This window comes from Camelus bactrianus, unplaced genomic scaffold (genome assembly GCF_048773025.1).
Source record: "Camelus bactrianus isolate YW-2024 breed Bactrian camel unplaced genomic scaffold, ASM4877302v1 HiC_scaffold_44, whole genome shotgun sequence".
NCBI classification, from domain to species: Eukaryota; Metazoa; Chordata; class Mammalia; order Artiodactyla; family Camelidae; genus Camelus; species Camelus bactrianus.
Window position 1 is genome coordinate 5,782,070 of NW_027413960.1, and position 24,776 is coordinate 5,806,845.

General features: G+C 45.8%; 1 protein-coding gene and 1 pseudogene across 1 annotated transcript in view; one reads left to right on the forward strand and one right to left on the reverse strand.

Moving 5' to 3' along the window:
* Positions 1–8,176, reverse strand: part of LOC141573315 (early endosome antigen 1-like) — a 125,784-nt gene extending 117,608 nt beyond the window's left edge. Inside the window, 3 exon segments of the mRNA XM_074360282.1 lie at positions 7,208–7,312; positions 7,564–7,852; positions 7,920–8,176. Coding sequence (XP_074216383.1) covers positions 7,208–7,312; positions 7,564–7,852; positions 7,920–8,176 — 651 coding nt within the window.
* Positions 8,175–13,421, forward strand: LOC141576901 (immunoglobulin heavy constant gamma 1-like; annotated as a pseudogene).
* Positions 13,422–24,776: the final 11,355 nt, after the last annotated feature.

The window sequence follows — 24,776 nt, forward strand, 5'->3', positions numbered from 1 at the left end:
CCTGTGAGAAAAAAATTAAGAAACAAGTTAATGGCCATAAAGAGAGTTTATGTGGCCGTATTCAAACAGAGGGAAGGGATTAGGACCAAGAACAAAGAATTCCAATCTGGAGGATGAAGAAATGACGGGCACTGGAATGGCGGACCCACAGTCTAGAAATCACCTACTGCTCGGAGTAAGAAAGCAGTGAGTGCCGGGCAGCACCACCTCAGTGAGGGGCTGTGACTGCTACCCACAGGCTGCTTACTGAATTTACACGTGGAAAATACCAAAGCATAGAAATGTTTAATATGCAGATACATTTTATAATAATAATGGGTAATAATCATAAGGATAAAATAACATATACAAAACTGAGGATGTTTCCAGAAACTCACAAATGCAGGGTTGTGGAGATGTTGTACTAGTAATATCTCAATTATGTGGTGTGTTTATGGAATCCATGAATAAATATTCGTGAGGTTATTCTACGTAAGTGAGGAATCGAAAGAAAGAAAGAAAGAAAGAAAGAAAGAAAGAAAGAAAGAAAGAAAGAAAGAAAGAAAGAAAGAAAGAAAGGGCTTGAAGTGTCTTAAATTTTAAAATGTTAAAACTTAAAAAAAAAATCTTTCCACAGTATATTCTATTATCTTCTACCGTGATATACTACCCTGAACCAAAGACTATTTTCCTGATGAGTCAGGCCTTAGCATCATGTCCAGTGTGTTCAGTGCCCAGAGAGAGCACTGAGCTGTGTACGCCTGCCTGCCCTTACACCCGGTGACTCCATATCACTGCACTCTTCTAGTGTGCTATTCTGGGCTGTGTCTCTTGGTTTAATAGAAGACATGCCCATCTAAGATTAGAAAGAGTTGGGTTTCAGTCCTGACTCTATCAATCACCTACTTCACCGACTATAATACAACTTGGAGCAGATCATTTAACTTCTTAGAACTTCAGTGTACTCATCTGTAAAAGGGGGAAGGCAAACATCTGTCCAATCTACCTCCTAAGATCATATGAGGAACAACCAAAAAAGTCATGAAAATATGTTTACAAAACACCATTTTGTCACTAGTACTATTGTTCCCTCATGGTCATCTCTATTGCAGGGATGTTCAAAGTGGCAGCTGGGGACCATCTGCATCTGGGTGGGATCGTGTGGAAATTCAGATTCCAGGCCTAGCATAGGCTTGCTGAACTGGATTATGGTGGTGGCACCAGAAATCTGTGTTTTTAGTAAAGACCCAAGTCATGCTGATGAGCTTAAGGATCTGGAAGTGCTGATCTACTGTCTGTTGAGTCTGTGAAGTGCCATCTCTACTCTGCACCTCTAGCTCTGCTGTCCCTGCTGCCTTCTCTCCCATCTTTCTTTTATTCTTTCTTCTCATCTTCCCTGACTCCTTGGCTTTACTCCTGTGAAGTTTCTATAGTCATCACCAGTGAATGAGAAAGCTCTTGGTGCCTACGAGCATACTCTCAATGCTGAAGGAACAGGAGGCAGAGAAGCAGGGAACGTTGACAGTCACCTGTGAGGGGAAGGATTTCCTTGGTGATTTGGTAATTCTGTCTTGTCATCTAAGTCTCGGGCTGTGGAACCTGGAGTGGAAGTGCCGCCTCAAGCTCACATCAGCTTTCCTAACTCTCTCCTTGACCAAACCGTCATTTTCGATTGCAAAAATAATCATAACCAAATGGCTTTTGACTTGCTGTATTTAAGAATTTTAAGGTCACTTTTAGAATGGTAAAAGTGGGGGCTAACATGTCAGATCTTTCTTTTGCTAAATTGTGCTGTTTCTATATACCCACTCTCTCACCAGGTTTGGGGTAGAAAAAAACCCAGAGGTAAGTGATCTATCTGATCAAACACTGAGTTATCTATGCTCCAGAGCTATTAGAAATCTTATATTTTCACTGGTTTTATGCACTCCCCTGTAAATTGCAAAAACTGTACTTCATTAAGGTCCAGGTGTGTATTAAACAGGGTACAACAGACTATTTAAATATGGAAGAATATAATCCCATATACTGTATATAGTATATTAGAAGGTAAGAAATCTCATTTGGTTGACCATGAAGAAGACTTATTGATAATACTGCTGAAGTAGATTGATGTCTAGATACTGGCGAAATCTTGGTAAATTAGCAACAACAGGACATTTCTATGCAAAATGAAGTTTTAGTCACATCTATAGAAGTTCAAATGATCTGCTTATCATTCAAGCCCTGGCTGGAGCACTGGAAGCTTTTACTAAACCATACAAACAAGACTGATCTGTGCTTCCTCTGAGCCACCACTGTAGTTAAGCCAGTGGTCCTCAACCTTGGTCCCCAGAGAAGCCTCTAAAACCTCTATGTCTATGATATACACCAGGCCAACTAAATCAGAAGCTTTAGGGGTGGAAGGCAGGCATCAGCATTCTAAAAACTTTTATTGAGATATAGTTCACATACCATAAAATGCACCAATTTAAACTGTGCAATTGAATGGCTTTTAGTATATTTACAAGATTGTACAACCACCATCACTATTAAATTCTAGAATGCTTTTGTCACCCCAAAAAAGAAACCACATACCCATTAAAAGTCACTCCCCATTTCCTCTCATCCTCTCATCCTTCACCCATAACCCCTCAGCCTCTGGCAACCACTAATCTTCTTCCAGTCTTTATGCATTTGCCTATCTGCATATTTTACATAAACGACACCTTATAGTATATGGCCTTTGTGTCTAGCTTCTTTAGGACATCAGTATTTTTAAAATCTCTCTGGGTGGCTCTAATGAAGCCACGGATGATTATATGGACTTTGGATATGGTATCCCCTATTTCCATTTGAGTTTACTTGCCTCCTTCCTTACAGGTCTATGAGTCCTTGAAGGCAAGGACATTTGTCACATCTTTCTTGTACTCTAAACGCCTAGCCCAGTATGTAGCCCATAGTGTTAATTCAAGAAATATATTTCAAAAGGATAAAGAAACACACACCACCCTATTACAAAAACTCCTTTTATAGAGTTACTTATAACACATTCTATTCCTTGGGAAAGGACAAGTATTAAATTCTTACAGACTCCCGGTGTGGCGTTATTCAAGGTTTCTGTGTGCCAGACACTGTTCTGGGAACTTTGTATATAGGTGTAGGAATGGAACAGAGAAATTTCACACCTTCATGGGGCACAAAGTGTAGTGGGGGAGTCAGATCATAAACAAGTAAAAAACTTAACAAGGTAATTTCAAATTGTACTAAGTGTTAAAAGACAATAGAGCTGAGTGATGAGAGGGACATGGGTAGCACAGAGGGAAAGGAGGGCTGCTTCAGACACGTGGGCCAGAAGGAATCAGGCCTCGGGACTGATTTCATAATGCAGAAACCAGCTCCAAATCAAACTGTCAGACAGAACGTACAAAGTACAGAGAAAATTGTTAATCAGCAATTAAAAAATAATGAAGATAATTTTAAAAATAACACTGCTGTTCAACAGAAACAGCATAACGTGGGGAAGAACATGGGCTTGGGAATCCAAGCCAGTTCTGTTCTGAAGTGTGTCATCGCCACGGAGAGTAGAGAGCCAACACGGCGCCCTCCGGCTCCTTAAGCCCAATGGCTGTGACAAGATCCATGTAAAGGAAACTGCATTCCCACAGAATCCAGGGAAGAGGCCATCCAAGTGCCAGGGGCTGTGTGTGACTCCTGCACCAGCATCCTAGACTCCCACTTGTTGCCCAGTGACACTATGGATGAATTAGCCCTCTTTCCACTTTATCAGAAACTTTACAACATTGACTATCTCCTCTTTTCCTTTATTTTCAACTTTCCCTGGTGTGCTAGCCCTTTCATTCATTTTCTTAAATTTAAGTATAACTGATCTACAATATTGTATTATTTTCAGGTGTGCAACATAGGGATTCAGTATGTTTACAGATTACACTCCATTAAAAGTTATTACAAGATAATGGCTGTAATTCCCTGTGTTGTACAATATATCCTTGCAGCTTCTCTATTTTATACATAGTAGTTTGTATCTCTTAATTCCAAACCCCTAATTTGCCACTCAACCCTTCCCTCTCCCCATCAGCAATCACTACTTTGTTGTCTATATCTGTGAGTCTGTTTCTTTTTTGTTATATTCACTAGTTTTTTTTTCCTTTGGTGGCAGTTTTCCTTTGGTGGAATTTTTTTCTTTTTAATTTAATTAATTTTTAATTGAAGTACAAGTCAGTTACAATGAATGCATCAATTTCTGGTGTGCAGCACAATGTCCCTGTCATGCATATACATACATACATTCGTTTTCATATTTTTTTCCATTAAAGGTTATTACAAGATATTGAACATAGTTCCTTGTGCTGTACAAAAGAAACTTCTTAAAAAATCTACTTTTATATATAGTGTCTAACATTTACTAGTTTTTTTTTTAATTCCACATATAAGTGATGTCACAGAGTATTTGTGTTTCTCTGTCTCACTTACTTCACTTAGTTTGATATTCTCTAGGTCCATCCATGTTGTTGGAAATGATATATACATATATATTGTGGAATGATTACTAAGATCAAGATAGTTAACACATCCAACAGCTCATATAGTTCTCTTTGTGTGTCTGTGATGAGAATACTTCAGACTACTCTCAGCAACTTTCAAGCATACAGTACCATATTATTAGCTAGACATTACTGTACATTAGATCCTCAGAACTTACCCTTCTTATAATGGAAAATTTGTACCCTTTGACCTACATCAACCCATCTCCCCATCCTCCCAGCCCCTGGCAATCACCATTATATTCTGTTTCTATGAAATTGACTCTTTTTTTAGGATTACACATAAAAGTGATACCATACAGTATTTGTCTTTCTTTTTCTGGCTTATTTCACTTAGCATAACATCCTCCAGTTCTTCCATATTGTTGCCCAAATGGCATAAGCAGGACTTCCTACTTTGTTATGGCACTTCCTCTCCCCCTGTCTTTCTCTCTCTCTCTATGTATACATATATATATATATATATATATATATATTTACACACACACACACATTCTCTTTATCCCTTCATCTGTTGACAGATACTTAGGCTGTTTCCATGTTTTGGTGACTATAAACAATGCTGCAATGGACATGGGAGTATAGATATTTCTTCTAGATATCTTTTAGATAGAGATTTCCCTTCCTTCAGATAAATACCCAGAAGTGGGATTGCTGAATCATATAGTAGTTCTATTTTTAAGTTTTTTAAGGAAACTCCATACTGTTTTCCACAGTGGCTGCACCAATTTACATCCCTATCAGCAGTCCATGAGGGTTCCCTTCCCTCCACACCCTCACCAGCACTTATAGTCTCTTTTTGGTGATAGCTATTTTAACAGATGTGAGATGATAACTCATTGTGGTTTTGATTTGCATTTCCCTGATGATTAGTGATGATGAGCACTTTTTCAAGTACCTATTGGCCATCTGCATGTTTTCTTTGGAAAACTTTCTAGGCAGGTCCTCTAGCCATTTTTCAATCAGATTATTATTTTTTTCTATTGAATTGTATGAGTTCCTTATATATTTTAGGTATTAACCCTTATAAGATACATGATCTGCAAATATTTTCTCCCTTCCATAGGTTGCCTTTCACTCTGTTGATCATTTGTTTTGCTGTGCACGTTTTTAGTTTGATGAAGTTCCACTGAATAATGCTTGCTTTTGTTGTTATATCCAAAAAATTATTGCCAAGACCAATATTGAGGAGCTTTCCCCTATGTTTTCTTCTAGGAGTTTATTATAGTTTCAGGTCTTGCATTTAATTATTTAATCCATTTTGTGTTAATTTTTTTGAGTGGCGTAAGACACAGGTCCAATTTTATCCTTTTGCATGTGGAGTTTCAGTTTTCCCAACACCATTTTTTGAAGAGATTATCTTTTCCCCATTGATTGTTCTTGACTCCCCTGTCAAATATTAGTTGACTGTATATGTGTGGGTCTATTTCTGGGCACTTGATTCTGTTCCATCGGTCTATGTGTCTGTTTTTTCACAAAGTTCTTTGTACTCAAAGTGTTCAAGAAAACAAAGTCTCATATAAATGTCAAATGATTTGGGGTACTGGACAATGTCCCATGTTTTCAAGACTACATGTGCCCCATTTCATTCATGTATTCTATTTTCTATTATATTCACATCCAATCATTGATCTTCTATTCATTTATTGTTGGACTAATTTTTGAGGTTTGTATTAATAGTTGCTTAATTGGCTCTATAAAGAGGTTATTTTTCTACCTTGGGCACAAATTGGGAAGGTGAAAAATTTACTGAAAGAAGGGAAACATTAGAGAGAGAGACAGAGACAGAGACAGATTGACTGGTGACCAGAGGAAAGATCAGACCATGTTTTGGGGTAATAATTAGGGTACTGGAGTTCACGGCAGGAGAATGGTATGAAAAACCTGGAACTTTGCTATATCTTAGATAAGGGCAGGGATACTAAAGGTAAAACAGTCACCCCACATCCCAAGGAATCAATAATTCTTTCATTCCTTCAAGGACGTTTTGAAAAAAGTCCCCAGGTACACAGTATCCAAAATGGAACTACAATAATAAAAGGAACAAAAGTATTATGACAAGATTATGCTAAGTATTAAATTGTGTTCATTTTACTCAAATAAAAGGCCATTAATAACTATAATTTGCTTGCTAGCCTTTAATTAAGCTCAATATCCCTTCCTAAAATTTAAAGTCTCCTTTGTGTTTTATACAAATATTTCCTATATTGGCAGGAATATAACCCCACCTCATGGTCGGGAACCCACAGAGGGGGCAGGAGGACAGGGACAGACAGAGTGCAGGGGGACAATGAAGGGGAGACCCCACTTCAGGGACCCCACAGATGCTCCAGGAGGACAGGGAGAGACAGAGTGCAGTGGGGCAATGAAAGTGAGACCCCACCTCAGGGATGGGACCCCACAGAGTGTCCAGGAGGGTCAGGGACAGATCTAGTGCAGGGGGGCAATGAAGGGGAGTCCCCAATTCAGGGACTGAACAGAGGGTCCATGAGTACAGTGACAGACAGAGTGCAGGTGGGCAATGAAGGGGAGACACCACAGAGTGTCCAGGAGGAACAGGAACAGACAGAGTGCAGGGGGCCAGTGAAATGCAGACCGTCAACCCCGGGGATGGGTCCCCACAGAGGGTCCAGGAGGGACAGGGACAGACAGTGTGCAGGTGGGCAATGAAGGGGAGACCCCACCTCTGGGACGGGACCCCACAGAGGTTCCAGGAAGACTGGGACAGACAGAGTGCAGGGGGCAATGATGTCGAGAACCACCTCAGGGTCGGGACCCCACAGATGGTCCTGGAGGACAGGGACAGACAGAGTGCAGGGTGGCAATGAAGGGGAGACCCCTCCTCAGGGACACCACAGAGAGTCTAGGAGGGACAGGGACAGACATAGTGCAGGGGGGAAATGTAGGGGAGACCCCACCTCAGGGACAGGACCCCACAGAGGGTCCAGGAGCACCTGAGCCAGCACGGGGGAAGGCAAGCTGCCCAGGGGTCGTGCTGCCCACCCAGCACAAGGATGAGGGAGCCCTGGCAGGGGCTCACCCTCTCCAACAGAGCTGGTTCATCAGAGGCCAACTGAGCTGAGCTGGGCTGCCAGGCCTTCAGGGAGCGTGTCCCGATCAGTGGGCAGAAGCCTGCCCCGGGCTGCACTGGGCTAGTTGTGCCAGAGACACAGGGCTGGCCTGGGTTCCCGAGAGCTCGGAGCTGGCAGTACAGGGGCTGCACACCAGCTCCACTGGCTACAGGAGGGGCGATGGGAGCCAGGGCGCAAAAGGTCAGGACTAGGAGCTGAGGGCTGGGAGCAGGTGGGCGCAGAGACGCAGACCAGCACCTGGAGGGAACTAAGGAACAGGGGAGACTTCTGGGGGCTCAGGGAGCAAAGAAGAGGCTTAAGGTACCCAAGGGCCAGGAGCTCTGCTAGGAGGGGACCAGGGTGGGACAGAGACTCTGCCAGGGGACAGCTGCCCAGAAAGGGAGGGGCACCTAGCAGCTCCAGGGAGAAGGGCCCAGGAGCAGAGCGGAACGAGGGGGGTGACCTGCGGCAGGTCAGAAGGCAGGGGCTGCTAAGGGCCAGCACCCCAGGGACAAAGCTCAGGGAGGCCACAGGTGAGCAGGCGACTGAAGACCAGGAAGGCAGGGGGCTTCTCAGGAACATGGAGAAAGCAAGTAGAGCATGTGCGGGTGAGCAGGGGCTGGGAGGGCAGGGCGGCCGCTCCAGCATCTCCAGGAAGCAGGTAGGGCTTGTGCAGGTGGGTGGCGGCTGCAGGGCACAGGGCTAACACAGGATTTCAGGAAGCAGGCAGAGTTTATGCAGGTGGACAAGGGGCTGGGAGGGCAAGCAGCTGACCCAGGAAATCCAAAGAGCAAAGCCAGTCCTGGGAAAGAAATTCCCGGACTGGATCTGAACTAGGCTGAGGGCTCTGGGGCTGGCCAGAGGGGCTGTAGCTCCAGGGACAAGGGTCAGAGAGGGTGTAGGTGAGCAGGGTGCTGCACCAGGAGGGCAGGGGGCTGCCGCAGGGGCTCAGAGAAAGCACGTAGACCTTGTGGAGGTGAGCAGGGGGCTGCCGCAGGAGCCCAGGGACATGTCAGAGAGTTTGAACTAAGGTCTGAGTAGCTGAGCAGGCCCAGCTGAGGGCTCCTGGGGCAGCAGGACCCTTGAGCCCCTGAGGGGCTGGCCAGATGGCGTCCTGGGGTGGAAAGAGGGACTTCTGTGGGAATGAAGGAGAGGGGTCACCCCTGAGGGGACCCGATGGGCCCCAGTCCTTGGGCTCAAGGGCCTGTGGCGGGCTGGGAAAGGAGGGGTGGACATGCCATAGCCTGGTGGGGTGAAACAGACCCTGGACCCCGCAGAGGGAAGGAAAGCACGGGGCTCGTTCAGGGCCTGAGCTCGGCTGCCAGCCGGAGCAGAGCAGATGGGTCAGGTTGAGAGGAGACAGGCCCGGCCAGCGATGGGCCTGGGCTGCTGGCACCGAACAGGAGAGGAAGGTGGGGGCAGTGTGGGGCTCCAAACTGTGCTGAGGGATGAGCTGGACTGAGGAAGGACAAGGGCAGAAGGAAAGCAGGGACCTGAGAGCCACGAGCTGGGGTGGGGTCAGAGGCCCTGGTGGGAGGGGGAAGTGAGCCGAGGGGCTGCAGCTGGAGGTCCAGAAGAGGGACCGGAGCTCCCCAAGGCACAGACTCGCAGCCAGGCTGAGGCCACAGGGATGAAAGGGAAGGGGCCAAGGAGGAGGCCTGCAGGGACAGAGTCCGGGGGGGCCAGGGCCCAGAGCCCAGGGCCCAGGTGCTCTGGCTGCAGAGCTGACCCAGAAGACACGGGCCCGGAGGAGAAACAGCAGGCCAGGCAAGGGGCCAAGAGCAGGCTTCTGGGTGGTGGAGGCCCACCACGCCAAGGACAGGCCCGCTCACCCAGGGCAGGGCCGGGCTGGGGCAGCAGGACGGTGAGCTCAGGGGACCAGTGGACGCTGGCCAGGAGCAGGCAGCACTGGTCAGGACTCAGACACAGGGCTCAGTCAGGCCAGGCACTTGCAGGAGGTTAGGGACCTGGGGGGCTGTCACCCAGGTGATCACCCAGCTCTGACCCACAGCTGCAGAGGCACGAGGCCCCAGGTGGTGAGGGCCCTGCCGGCCAGCTGGTTTGCAGACATTCTGGAAGCACGTGGGTGCTGGGCTCAGGGGTGCCCAGACCTGGGCACGTGACACCCTGCGCGGACCCTCCCAGGGGTGAAGCCCCGGTGGTCACACGGCCTACTTTCTTGCAGCCTCCACCAAGGCCCCATCAGTCTATCCTCCGACTGCTGGATGCTGGGACATGCCTGACTCCACGGTGGCCTTCGGCTGCCTGGTCTGGGGCTACATCCCTGAGCCGGTGACGGTGACCTGGAACTCGGGCGCCCTGTCCAGCGGCATCCACACCTTCCCGTCCATTCTCATGTCCTTGGGTCTCTACTCCTTCAGCAGCTTGGCGACCATGCCCGCCAGCAGCTCGGCCGGCAAGACCTTCATCTGCAACGTAGCCCACCCGGCCAGCAGCACCAAGGCGGACAAGCGTGTGGGCAAGAGGACAGGCCTCAGGGAGGGCGTCCACTCCCAGACAGGACCGAAGTCAGCCCTCCTCCCGGCTCGAACCACATGCCAGGATGGCGACCTCGGCCCAGGATATCAGAGAGGATGCGGTCTCCTCACCTGAAGGCCTCCCAGGCTATGTGAGGGGTCCTCTGGGTGTTTCCACCAGGTTCAAGGTGGTCACAGGCTGGACAACTCTAACCCACAGAACTGGTGCCGATCTGCACCTTCCACAACCTGTCCCTGACCTAAACTCCACCCAGGGCCATCTCCCGCCCACAGGAACCCCCCATCTGCTCTCTCTGCAGCGCTCCACAGCGAAGACCCCAGCTCCCAGTGTCCCAAATGCCCAGGTAAGGGAGCCAGGCTACACCCTCCATCGCAAGGAAGTGACCAGAGACCAGGCCCCGCCTGATGAGGGAAACGTGTGCCCTACAGGAGGCCCGTCCAAGTGCTGACCCACATCTTGTTTCCCCCTCCAGCCCCTGAGCTCCTTGGAGGGCCCATGGTCTTCATCTTCCCCCCGAAACCCAAGGACGTCCTCTCCAGCATCCGAACACCTGAGGTCACATGCCTTGTGGTGGACGTGGGCAAGGAAGACCCTGAGATCGAGTTCAGCTGGTCCGTGGATGACACAGAGGTACACACGGCGGAGACAAAGCCAAAGGAGGAACAGTTCAACAGCACGTACCGCGTGGTCAGCGTCCTGCCCATCCAGCACCAGGACTGGCTGACGGGGAAGGCGTTCAAGTGCAAGGTCAACAACAAAGCTCCCCCGGCCCCCATCGAGAGGACCATCTCCAAGGCCAAAGGTGGGATGGACAACGGGCACGGGAGGGTCCTTTGGGGCTGCTCAGAGTGACCGTTATGCTCGCAGACACACCTGTCCCCACAGGGCAGGCCCGGGAGCCGCAGGTGTACACCCTGGCCCCACACCAGGAAGTCCTGGCCAAGGACACTGTGAGCGTAACCTGCCTGATCAAAGGCTTCTACCCACCTGACATCAACGCTGAGTGGCAGAGGAACGGGCGGCCGGAGGCAGAGGGCGCCTATGCCACCACGCTGCCCCAGCCGGACAACGCCGGGACCTACATCGTCTACAGCAAGCTCTCGGTGGGAAAGAACACGTGGCAGCGGGGAGAAGTCTTCACCTGTGTGGCGATGCACTAGGCTCTACACAGATCACTCCACCCAGAAATCCATCTCCCAGTCTCCGGGTAAATGAGCCTCACCCCGGCACCCAAGCGAACCCCCCCTCCCCGAGGCTCTCAGGGTCCCGCGTGGACGCCTGAGCCCCACCCCTGTGTACATACCTCCGGGGCCAGCATGAAATAAAACACCCAGTACCTCCCTGGGGCCCTGCAACACTGTCATGGTTCTTTCTGTGCAGAGCTCCGGCGCCCGCCGGGCCTGCGGGAGGCGGGGGCAGGCCAGGCTCTGAGGACAAACTTGGTGCCAATGAAGGCAGGCAGCAGCCCGAGGCCAGAGAGGGGGCTCTGCCCGAGGCAGCCGCTCCCCAGGGTCCAGGGTCCGGCCAGCACCTACTCAGGCTGGAGCGTGTAGAGGGGACTGGTAGAGCCTCCCAGGGACCCTCACGGACATGAGTGCATGGTTCTTCCCACCTCTGTCCAAGCCCAGCTGTGGGACAGTGGCAGGTCCTTGTCCCCACATTTCCCATCCCCGGGGCCTCGAGGGTCCACGTGCTGACACCCTGTCAACATGGGAGCCACGCCTGGCCGGCGATGGGGGCACAGGCCTCCTGCTCCCAGGACACACGGAGATCAGGCCTCACCTTCCCACAGGCGAGGTGCTCGGGGCCAGATCTGTAACCTCGAGGGGACACTCACCCAGGCCCACAGGAAACAAGCCCTCTCATGGAGCACACCAGCCTGCACACCCCTCGTCCACCTGCAGACTCACGCACACGCACATGCCTGTGCAACTGCACACAAGGGCACAACCACACAAGTGCACACAAGCCAGCCTTGCTCACTGGGTCCTCAATGGGGTATCGACCCGGGGCCAGACCAGAGCCTGGAGCTGGGTCTCATGAACCCTCTGTGGACACCAGCTTGGTCCCCACTCCTCAAAGCCCCAGCAGCACTGACCACACTCTGACCACACTGGCCAGCTCAGACCCCCACCCCTCCTCTCCCCAGGACACCTGCACCCCCTCCTCAACAGACAGAGACCCAACACACCACTGGTCCCTAGCACGCCCACCCCACCCCCTCAGGCACACAGGGACACCCCAAGGTTGCCTCCGCCCTTCCCTGCAGTAGGACCCACCACAGACCTGCTCTGCAGACCCCTGCCGTCTAGGCCTGGCCTCCGGTGAGAGGGAAGGCAGGGGTCAGGGCACCCTCTCCCCAGAGGACCCCATGAAAGGCACCGCAGAGGAGACGATGAGGGACACGCACTGGCCAGGCCGAGATCTGGGCCCAAGGAATCTGGCCAAGACTGAGGCCCAAGCTGGAGGAATGGGGGACACGAGGTCGGTGCCCAGGGATTGACCTCAGGGAACCATTGATCCAGCCCCCTAAGGGGATCCTAGTGCCCCACCCGCCCTGTCACAGACAGACCCACCCCCAGGTGCCACTGACCCTGCCCTGGCACGTGATGGGCAGCCACAGAGCTGACCACCCCCTCCCCATCCAGAGCCACTCCTGGAGGAAGAGAGCTGTGCCGAGGCCCAGAGCGGGGAGCTGGATGGGCTGTGGACCACCATCTCCATCTTCATCACCCTCTTCCTGCTCAGCGTGTGCTACAGCGCCACAGTGACCCTCTTTAAGGTGGGCGGGCCAGGCCAGCTGTCCCTGCTGTCGCCACACAGTGCCCGCACAGTCCCCCTTCCCTGTCCACTCCCTGTCCCTCCATGTCCCTCCCTGTCCCCTTCCTGTCCCCTCACAGTCCCGTCACTGTCTCCTCACTCTCCCCTCTTGTCCTTTCTGTCCACTGTCCTCTGTCTCTCCATTTCATTCTGTTCTCTCACTGTCTCTCTCTGTCCCTGTCGGGACCTCCCTGTCCCTGGCTGTGCCCATGGAGTCCTCGCGCCACCCCACCCGAGTACACTCGCGGCCGGCAGTCCCCGGGCTGGGAGGCCAGGTCCTTGCGGGCAGCTGGCACGAGGGCCCCGGCTGTGCCCACAACCGCCGTCCCTGCAGGTGAAGTGGATCTTCTCCTCGGTGGTGGAGCTGAAGCGGACGATCGTCCCAGACCACAGAAACGTGATCGGGCAGGGGGCCTAGCGTGCCCTCTGGGGGTGTCCACGGCCACCCCAGGCCCCAGAGGTACCCCGTTCATCACTCCGAGCTGCTCAGCCACTACTCCGCCCGCTGCCCTGCCAGCTCTGATCTCTCGGCCGTGCTCACCCGCATCTCCATCCTCCGACCTCACGGCCACCACCGACCACAACCTGCACCCTGCCCACCTTCAGGGGACCAAGTGGACAGCAGGTGCTACCACCAACCTGACCCGAGGGGTCTGCCTGTCCTCACCAGGAGTGCCCGGGGCACCCTGGGGTTCCTTTGGATGAGCAGGAGGCTGGCATCCCAGGGCAGTGGGCAGGGATTGCTCTGTGGACACCATCAGGTTGGTCATCAAGCAGGGTCCCCAAGGGGAGGCGCCTGTGTCAGATCCTTGGTGGGAACATATGCAGCCCTGGCCAACGTCTCACAGCAGGGAGGCTTTTGGATGTGCCACCAACGGTCAGCCAAGTACTCAGCTCTGAGAAGGGCCAGGGCCCATGGCCCCTACAGGAGCCAGGCCTGCCAGGAAGGGGGTGAGGTCTCCCCACTCCAGCTTCCCAGAGACGGGCCTGGTGACCGGGTCCCCCACGGGCAGGACACAGCCTCGCTGGACACAGAAATAAGGACACTGGCAAAACAGGGCAGTGGCCGCAGCCAGCCTGTCCTGTGGCCAGTGGCCTGAGACACCTTCAGCAGGAGCTCCCCTGCACTGGGCGGTGGGGTGAGAGGCGAGCCCCTGGAGGAGGGAGCCCGACAGCCTGAAGTCCCGGCCCAAGACCCCTGGGCCTCTCCTGTCTTGTCCCTGGATGGGGAGGGGCATGCCCCAGTGCCAGGTGGTGGCAGGAGAGGGGGGGTGTGCTACAGCCAGAGGTCACGCCAGGCCTGGCTTGGGAAGCTGTGCATCCTTTCTAAATGTCTGGAGCCCATGAACTTTCTGCGCTGTTTATCTTTGGTTTGGGTTTTTTGTTGGGAGACTCTGGCTTGTCATGTTTTGGGTTGTGGAGACAATAAAGCATCCTTTACCATTCCATAGCTCTCTGGGAATCGCTCTATGTTGCGGCCCCTCCCCTGGTGACTCCACAGCCTGGCCGCCCTCCACACCCTCCCAGCCCCAGGCCCCAGCTCTCCCCCTACCACACCCATCCCTGGGGTTCCCTGGGGGCGCAGAGTCAGCAGCAAGTCCCAGGTGTCGGACGCCTGGTCAGCACGGCTGCTGTAACACGCAGCACAGTCGGGTTGGAACCACAGAAATTATTGCCTCCCGTCCTGGAGCAGCACGTCCCAGGTCGAGGAGCGTGAAGGCCACTGTGCCCACCGGCTGCCAAGGGTGCAGGGACGGAGTCAGGACTCGGTCCTCCCGGGAGGCCAGACCCTGAGCTCCAGTCCCTCCTGGTGGTTCCATCTCAAAGGAACAGTCTCAGGTCCCGGGTTGTAGGAGACACAGCACTCCCCAGAGGGCAGACACAGGAGCCACAGCTGTCTGCCCTTCGCAGGAAACGCTCCAGGAAATGGAGGCCAGCGCCTGGTCGGGGCTGGCTCTGCTGGGCGATCCTCGCCAGCGCTTCAGGAGATCTCAGTCACCCACGGGACACGGCCCTGGGTGGCTGGACATTGTCCAAGTGTCTGTATGAGCCTTTCAGTGTGTCAGGGCAGAGGGGGTGAAACTAATGTGCCGAGTCTGTGGCTCCACGGCCCCAGGGGAGGCCGAAAGGACAGGCTCCTGGAGGGGAGCTGGGACCAGCACTGAGTGTCTATCAGTAAAGCCACAGCACCCTAGGGCTGTTGGAAAGGGCCATTCCAGCTTCCTGTGGGGGACAGGCAGACAGACAGACAGACAGAGAGACAGAGGAAGACAGAGAATTTTATGCAGGAAAGGGACAGCTCGCTGCAGTGGGCTCTACACCAAAGATGGTGAGGCCATGGGGCAGGCAGCTGTGTCCAGGGGCATCGCTGGCCCTCAGGGACCCTGCCAGGCGTGAGGACACTGGGCACCTTCTGCCTCCAGGGCTCTATCGGGGCTCCAGAAACCATCCTGGGGGTCTCCCCCACTCACAATCTCCCTCACACGGAACACCTAACCAACAAGCTGAACCTGCTAATGGTCCCTGCAGCCTGCCCGGCCCCAGGCCCTGCCCCTCACCTCCATCCCCTGGACCACAGATCTGCCTCCAGCCAGACATTCCCATGGGGACCCCAGGACGGTCGATACCGGGCTGGCCCCACGGGTCCTTGAGGAGCACCAGTCCCAGAACAGCTGCCCCCACCAGGCCTGAGGGCCCCGTCCTGACCCTGGGGCAACACCAGGCCACAGCACGTCCCCCATGCACAACCCCTCCTGGGCCCCTGGAAGCGAAGTGGCCGACGCCTTCCCTTGAGCCCCTGTGTCAGCACCGGTGTGAGCCTGAGGTCAGCCTCCTGCTGCTCCTGACCCCTCGGGGCCCTGCCCCGGGCAAGACCTCCGACACACTCCTGTCCGTGTCTCACCTCTCCTGCCCGCACCCCCATCCACATCTTACACACACACACACACACACACACACACACACACACACACACACCCTGGGCTGCCACCCCACTGCGCTCCTGGGCCACCACCAGATCCCCCACCAGGTCCCCCCTCCTCCCGCCCTCCAAGGGGAACATCTGTCAGTCTGAGCTTTGAATACCTGGATTGCTGTCCGTGTGTGGTGTCCATGGATGTGGAGAAAAGAACCCCTTGTGCACTGTTGGTGAGAACATAAAATGGCATTACCGTTGTGCAAAACAGTTTGGAAGCCCCTCAAAGAAATTTCAGAAACAACTACCACACTTGCAGCAATCTCACTGCTTAGAATAAACCCGAGCGAACATACAACAGGTCTTAAAGAGGCACTTGAACACCCACTTCACAGCAGCTCCGTTGACAATACCTACCACGAGGCAGGAACTCGAGCGTCCTTCCGTGGATGGACAGATGAGCACGATGTGGGCTGAGCGTACAATGGAACAGTACTGCCCCTGAAGAAAGAAGAACATTGTGACGTGTGTGACAGCACGGGGGCACCTGGGGGACATCGGAACTCGTACCGTGAGCCAGGGGCAAGACGGTGAATCGTGTGCGATTCCACTTGTGTGAGCGATTAGGAGTGGCTGCATTCCCAGAAAGAGAAAACACAGAAGTGGCTGCAGCCAGGGGAGAACGGGGGGTTGTTGTTTACGGGCATAGGGTTTCACACGTAAAGACGGGGAGAGTTATGGAGACACAGGTGGTCGTGATTGCACTGTATGAATGTATTTACTGTCCCCAAAACCCGGAGAGAGGTTTAACATGGTACACTTCCTTAGGGGCAAATCCTATTCTTTTACCACAATAAAAAAAACCTTTTAAGCAGGAGAAATCTAACCCATTCAATAAAATCTGAACACCTTCAAGAAGACCTGGAGCCTGTGTCTCTCCCTGTGGAAGAAACCGGTGGCAGCAGGATGGAGCTGCACACCTGCCTGGCCCAGGGCTGAACCCCCTGCGGAGGCCAGCGGGCGCCAGAGGAGCAGCTTCTCCACACTGACGGCGTGAGGGTGCAGGTCAGTGACAACGTGCACGGCTGTAGCACAGCCCCCCAGCCAAAGGACTGCTCCTTCAGTTTGCTCTCCAACAGGTGTAAACTTCTCTTCTGAACAACCCTAACCTAGAGACACACAAAGGGAAGGGAACGCTAAGAAAGCTGCTTACGGCTTAGCTAATCTGACGTAGAACAAGAACAGCTCAACCCACTGCTTGTCGGCCACCGTGGACCACGTTAAGCTTCCCAATTAAAAGACAGCAATACAGTTTGTGTCTCCACCTAGTGCAGGGAAATTGTCTCAGATACAATATAAAACTGCCAACCCTCCTCCAGGAAAGGCTTGAACTCCCATTGTCCATCTTACGTATCTTCGGCTGATGTTCATTTCTCGTGTTCATGAATAACCTCCGTCTTGGGTGTCCATGTTGTCTAAGTTTTTTTTATTAGAGCAGTTAGTCCATTTATATTTAAAGTAATTACACAAATGAAAGGATTTACTTCTGTCATTTTTCTAATTGTTTTCTAAATATTGTACCTTTTTTGATTCTCAAATTCTCTATTACTCCCTTTTTGTGTTTAATTTTATTTTGCAATGTGCCATTTTTGTTCTTTTAAAATTTCCATTTCTGTATTTTTTTTTTTTTTGGTATTTTATTAGTGGTTGTGTTAGTGATAACAATTGACCTCTTCAGTTTATTATGACTATATATGTGTGTGTGAATGCATGTGTGTGTATACATGTCTGTGTGTGCACATGTGTGCATATATGTTTATTTATAACAGCTAAAAATAAGGTGAATTTAAAGATACAAGTATAGATATATATACATATACATAATAAATAAACAGTACATTAATTTCCTCTGTAGTTCTGTATAGTAAGAGAGACATAAACCTGTGCACGTGGGGACATGTCATTGTGGTAAACGTAGAGGAAGCATGAAAAGCACATTTAAGCCCAGACACAACTACACCAAGCTTTAGGAATTATAATGTGCTGCCATGCATTGTAGGTTAGTTAACCCATTCAACTATTTCATGAGGTAGGTATACTTTTGGTGTGGTTTTTGATAGTTGAGATAATTGATGCAAAATGCTTGAAGTTGCATAGGTAGTAAGTGATGACAGTGAATTTGAAATCCAGGTCTCTAAATACAGACTCTAAATCCTGTGATTTTTCCAGTATTTTATAAAATTTACCAACCAGTCAATTCTTAATTGTCCATATGCAAATTATTAATGTCAGTCTCATAGTCACCAGCTCATACATCAAAACTTTCTGGTATATTTTAATTTGTTTGTATGTCTTCACTTTAAATCAATGTATGTAACACTTCTGTGTTTGAAAAATTAGCAAAAATTACCAATTTTACATGATAGTATTTTGTGATGTTTCTTGTTCTGCTCACTTTATAAATCTAAATTGACTGTCATTGCTGTGTCTTGCATCTCAGGGATCACGTTTTCCTTCAGATCCACACTATGCAGAATTGATTCAAAGTCCTTGAAGCATAGCTGGATGTGAAATAAATGAAAGTCTGCCTAATACTCGGATTTAAGTCTACAAATTTAGATGGAAAAAATAAGCTGCCAGTTATCACAAGTATGTTCTAAATTATTTTGCTTGGAAAACAGTTCTCCTATTCCACAGAGTTTTCACAACTTCTATTTAAATGAGTTGAATGTAAGCCAGTCCTTTTCAGGTACATCTGAACATGAAAATGACCAAATTAAATCATTTTCTCTAAAGACTGACAAGAACTTGATTAAAAAAAAAAAAGAATGATTAGCAAATCATAAACTCCATGCAAACACAATCTGCCTGTGAGAAGAGGTCTAAAGGGGCAAATGTGGAAAGTTAGGAGAAAAAAATATTATTTTGGAAGCCATTAAGATTTTATTCTAGGAGTATTTTTGCTGCAAGTCTAATACCATATTCATAATGAAATCCTCTGCTGTAATATTTTAATCATCAGCCATGTCTCTATTCTTTGATCTAACAAATTCCAGGATAATTTGTCCTATTATTCTAATGAGTTAGGCTTACAGTCCTTTCTGATTTTGCTTACATAATCCTATTAACCATTTCCAGATTAACTATTATTCATAAAATCATTTAATCTTTACCCTATTGACATGAAATCTATCTTAACATTGTTAGCTGTACAGTTCTCCAACCTCTCAGCTTTTGAGTTTCCCAAATATTATATTCATCAATGTTTTATTCACTTTCTCCTGTTTTAAGATACTTTTTTTGCTCTAGGTATTATATGACTTTAATATTTTAGATTTCTTTTTTTTTCCTTTTTTGGTTCAGCAGAGAAATAGACAAGATCTGTATACCTACAAAGAGGGAGTTTTAATGCCCTTAAGTAAAAGAGGTAAGTGCAGAGAGAATAGATTTCACAGATAGAAGAATGGGTAATGTTACAGAGCAAGACTAGGGAACTGGAACAACCCATGATTCCAGGGGCCCAGGGAAGGACATGAAAATGCCCACAGGCAATGTGGTTTGTGTGTGTGTGTGTGAGAGAGAGAAAGGGGGTGGCGGGAGAGAAGGAAAGATGAGATAGGGAGAAAAAATAGACAGGTGGGTAGATAGACTGATTAACTATAATATATTTCTATTTGTGCTTTTTAAGTGTAGTCAGTCTCAATGAACAACTTTTCACTGTTTGGTGAATTGAATGTGTAAAAAGATAATAATAAATGCACTAATAAGATAATTTAATCCTTCCTCCAAAAGAGAGGGCCTGCTAAGATGGTGGGGGTGGGGTTACTGCAGACAGGAAAGTCAGTATCATTTTGTGTTTATGCTTCCTATTGGAATAAAATAATTTTTCTCCAAAGATAGGCAAGCCAAATAATTCACTTTTTTATAGTATTCTCAAACTGCCACAATAAGTAATATTATAGAATGTCTTCTTGGTTCATAAAGAGCACGATTAATGTGGGCAAATCCACAGAGGATAATGTTTAAGTGTGCTGTGTCATCTGCTTGGCCTTTCCTTCTCAGTTAAGAGTGTCATAACATGCAATCCAGGCAAGTCATAAGAACGTCTTAATGAAATATGCATAGTTTTTAATTAGAAAGAATGGCATATGTATTTTTATGACATTCTTGAACTTTTAAATAATAGAAGAAAGTGGACTGAATCCACAACTTAAATTTTGTGCAGCACAATAGACAACAATACACAATGTATAAAAGACTCTACCATGGTGCTTTATTTACTTAATTAATAGCATGTAAAACTTAGATCGAATTAATTTCCACCAGCATCTTATTTAGATATGTGGTCCAATCTTAATGTAACATTAAATGATCTTAAACAATTTTCTGATGCTTTATAAAATTATTTCCAGCTAAAGAAATTCATACCTGGGTTCATATGATAGAAAGTTGGAAAAGTGAACTTTTGTGTGTGGTTGTATAAAGAACATATTGATTGAATAATAATCAGTAATTAAGCATCTACCTCTAGATAGAAAAATTTCAAAATTCTTAAAATGAGAAACAAGGAAAGTGCTTCTGCAAGTTTCTGCAATGTTTCCACTTAAAATATCATTTTAAAAATGCGTAAACATCCAAGTAACTTTATGTGCTATTGATTGTGTATCAAATATCAAATTACCTCTTTGGACAGGGATTTTATCTTTAAAATGTATATTCTTTCCAGGAAAACTATATTATTTGAAACTTCATGGTACTTAAAACACTTTCATGAGTTAATAAATAATTATGATTTTAAAAGTCAAAGAATAAATTACTAATATGCTTGAGTAATAATGATTAAATGACATTCCCTGGGTCAAAAAGATTTAATGTAAAAGAAAAAGACTTGCCTTTTGAGTTAATACAATTTTTTAAGAATTAAACATTTTCATTCAATTACTGTGGGTAATTAAATTGCTCTCATTATTACAAAACATACACACAGATATTGCTTCAAAATATTTGTATTTGTGTGTTTGTGTGTGTGTTTAGCTAAAAAAGCATAAAGAAAGGAAATCTTAAGTTGAAGAAGAAAAGATACTTTTAAATGAAAAATAAATGAGATATCTATAGTTGCTTTTTTATTTTGAATCTTTTGAAAGGTTCAGGTCATTTTACAATCTTGAAAATAGGATACAATCAATAAAGCTTAAAAATCGCAAATGTATAAAGTTATAGAAATGTTTCTGGTATCAACTTTCCATCTTTCATTAGAAGAAGATATTGACAATAATGGATTATATGAAACAAGGTCTCTTAATATTGAGTTCTTTTGTATATAGTGCCAGGAGTGCTGAAAAGTGGGAGTAGATGGATTTTTGCTCTTGTTTTTTCCTTGCTATGACACCTGAGTCTCAGGAAAGATAGACTTTGAGTCCATTTGACTCTAGTGCATACGTTGACAGAAGGCAAGTTTGTTGTACTATTCAGTTAGGCAGATCAGCTGTTCACCAAGAACCTGGCACATAACAGACACAACGTAAGTTACAGTTAGACAGTGGAGTGAATAGATCTATGGGCTCTTTGTGTTACATTCAAGGCAATTCTAAAAAAGCTTTGGTGGCTGACTTATCAGTTTGTTCTCACCCTAGTACCAGAAATCCTAGGAAAAGTGTGGCTTAGGATCTCTTACCCTTTAGATTGAAGTTTGTACTGGAGTTGTCCTGGGAATGCCCTGGTTATTTTATTAGAGCCTGGAGGTCTTTTCCAAGATAATCATACTAAAGGAATACAGTGTTCTGAAGAAACTTTAGGGGATATATCTCTTTAAAAAATATCTACATATACATTATGTCTGAGTATATACCTACACATATGCTTATATATGTTATATATATATAATATATATGCAAATATATAATTTGTTACAGGTATACCTTGTATACATTTAGATTTTGGAGTTGATTTGTATCTGCTTGAGACCATCTTTAATGTTATAAAGCTACAGAGATACAGGATTAGGAGCATTTGGAAGAGAACTGCCATTTAGGTGTCTTTGAGTCCTAAGAGGGGTTCTGAAAGATCTCTGGCTCACAGGAGATAATACTAGCTATATATTTAAAGAATAAGTGGCCAGGTTCCTTTCTTTTCTCCTTCCTTTTTTTCCCTTTTATTTCTGCTTCCTTTCTTCCTTAATTTTACATACAGTACAGGTACAGAAGGAAACAACATGTACAAAACAAGAGTAAACATTTTCTCATGTGTTTTTGGAGACTGTTGCTGTCTCCAGTTCTCTGTTCCCTTTCCAAGGAAGCCCAGTCATCAGTAGGTACACCTTTATGCTTTTCTTTCTTTCTTTCTTTCTTTCTTTCTTTCTTTCTTTCTTTCTTTCTTTCTTTCTTTCTTTCTTTCTTTCTTTCTTTCTTTCTTTCTTTCTTTCTTCCTTTCTTTCCTTTCTTTCCTTTCTTTCTTTCTTAATTTTTAACTTTCCTCATAGTTACCATGATAGTCTGCAAACTCCTGGCCCATAAACATATACATACATGGGCCAAGAATATTATGTATATATCTAATGAGCCGGATGAAGTTTTACTTCTTTTGCTTGTATTTTCACCATTAAACTCCTTATATCCTAAACACTAACCCTTCACCCCAACCATATTCTTTTAATATTTACTCTTAACAAAGCAACAAATATAATAAATATTTTATTAAAAGTGTGTTCTTTTGAGGGGCACAGGGAATGATCAATTTAATATAAAGTGAATGCTTTTAATTATGAGCATCAGAGTGTATTTTACATTGATTCATGATACCATGAAGATTAGTGAAAAAGGAAACATGTAATAAGCATATTGCTACAGGTATATGTAGATGGGGTTTAGAAGAGAATCACAGAAGAATTAAATTAATAATATAAAACAGGTCAAAAAAGGTAAATTGCCTTTGAAAATGCTCAAATTTTTAACATACCTTATTAAAAATCTAGTTAAGAATTTGACAGCTATCCAATTAATGTAAAAAATAAAAAGGAATGAGATAGGTACTTAAATATAAGATTCAAAGCAAAGAAAACAACTAAAATACACATTTTAACTGCTGGAGGGACAACATGATATCTTAATAACACAATTCAAATCTTTGCCCAAGATACTCATTTTTTGCAACTTTGTGATTAATTTATATATCTGAGTTGTATAGTAGAGATTTGAAGCAGAAGATTGAACTGGGGAAAAATACTTCTTGAAACAGCTATAGATTTTGAGTAAACACATAAATAATTCAATATGTTGGTTATATTAATCAATTAGTTTATATCCATAATTATATTTTGTTATGGATATGTATGAGTACAAATTTAATGCATTGATATTTCTTTATAATTTCATTTTTTATCTGTTCTTTCATGTTCATTGCTTCTGCATTATTTATCTGCTATATTGTTTGTTCATACAAGTTTATTTCTTATAAAGGTGTGCCTTTCATCGTCACGCACGTTTCCCTTTATTTTGGTAAATATCTCCTTTGTCTTGATATTACTTCTGCATTTTCAATATTATTTTTCTTTATATTTGACAGATACAATTTTGTCAACCACTTATTAGTACTTTATTATATTTTCTATCTTAAGATTTAATTTATATTTTAATTTAAATATAAAATTCATTGATATGAATGTATTTCAATATAGTTTTAATGATCATTTTGTTACTTCACAACCGATTGCATATTTTAGTTTTATCTTGAATTTTTAATGTCAAGAAAGTTGACACTGTCATTCCTGTTTTATAAACAGATGTTTGTTTTTATCCTCGATTCCTTGCTTCCCTCAAATCTTCAGCTAAGATCAGTTTATTTTTGTGAAGTATAACCTTTAGAATTATAGGGCATTTGGGCAGTAAATATTATCAAGTTTTACTTGTTCAAATATATCTATTTTTTATGGACTTTTAAAAAAGATTTTTGTTTGTTTTGTTAATGGAGGTACTGGGGATTGAACCCAGTTTTATATTCCCTTCCACTAAATTCAAAATTATACACTCTGTTTGTTTAATGGTTAACCTATAATTTATATTAAGCATTGTTAACATTTCAACATATAAATTTAATTCAATCTTTTGCTTTCCTTTTAGCTAACAAAGACCTTCGATCAATGTCAATGCATTTACCACTCCAACCTTTTTGCAGTTTTCATGTTTTAAAATTATATTTTATTTAATCACAAGACATTTTATTACTATGAAGTGTGACTTGAATATAGTGTTTACTTGCTTTGTTCATGGATGTCTTTCTTTAATTTCCTTTTTTTGTTCTATTTCAGACTCCCTAGCTAGAATAACATTCCTTCGGCCTAAAGTTAATTCCTTTACAATTCTGTTTAAACTTCCAAAAATTGAGAAGAAAATGGCCAACAAATTAATAGAAACATTAATGATATTTATGTAGTATTTTCACATAAAAATAAATAAATATGACCCTTAAATATATGAAAAAAGCTTAAACCTATTTTGAAATCCTTTATTATATATAAATCCTTATAATAAAGGATTTCAAAATAATATACTGCAAAAACATTATTCAGCTACCAAATTATCAACAAATGAAATGTCTGACAACATATTCTGTTGGCCAGCCTCTAAATAATGATGCATTCTCAAGCATTGCTGATGGGAATGAAAAATGGTACAACACTATGGAGGGGATTTTGCAATACCTAATGAAAGTATACACACGGTCATCTTATAAATTCAGGAATCCTATTTCTAATAATCTGTCCAAAGATACAATGGCATAAACATAAAATGTTATATTTCATCTTTATTATACGAAAAAATTAAAAACAAGCATGTGGATGCAAGTAAAAATTCTGCTTTATAATTTTGAACTTGGAATTATGTATATATTTTACATAATTCAAAGTGAAATAAATAAAATAACCTAATATAACAATTATTAAAATTGAAAATA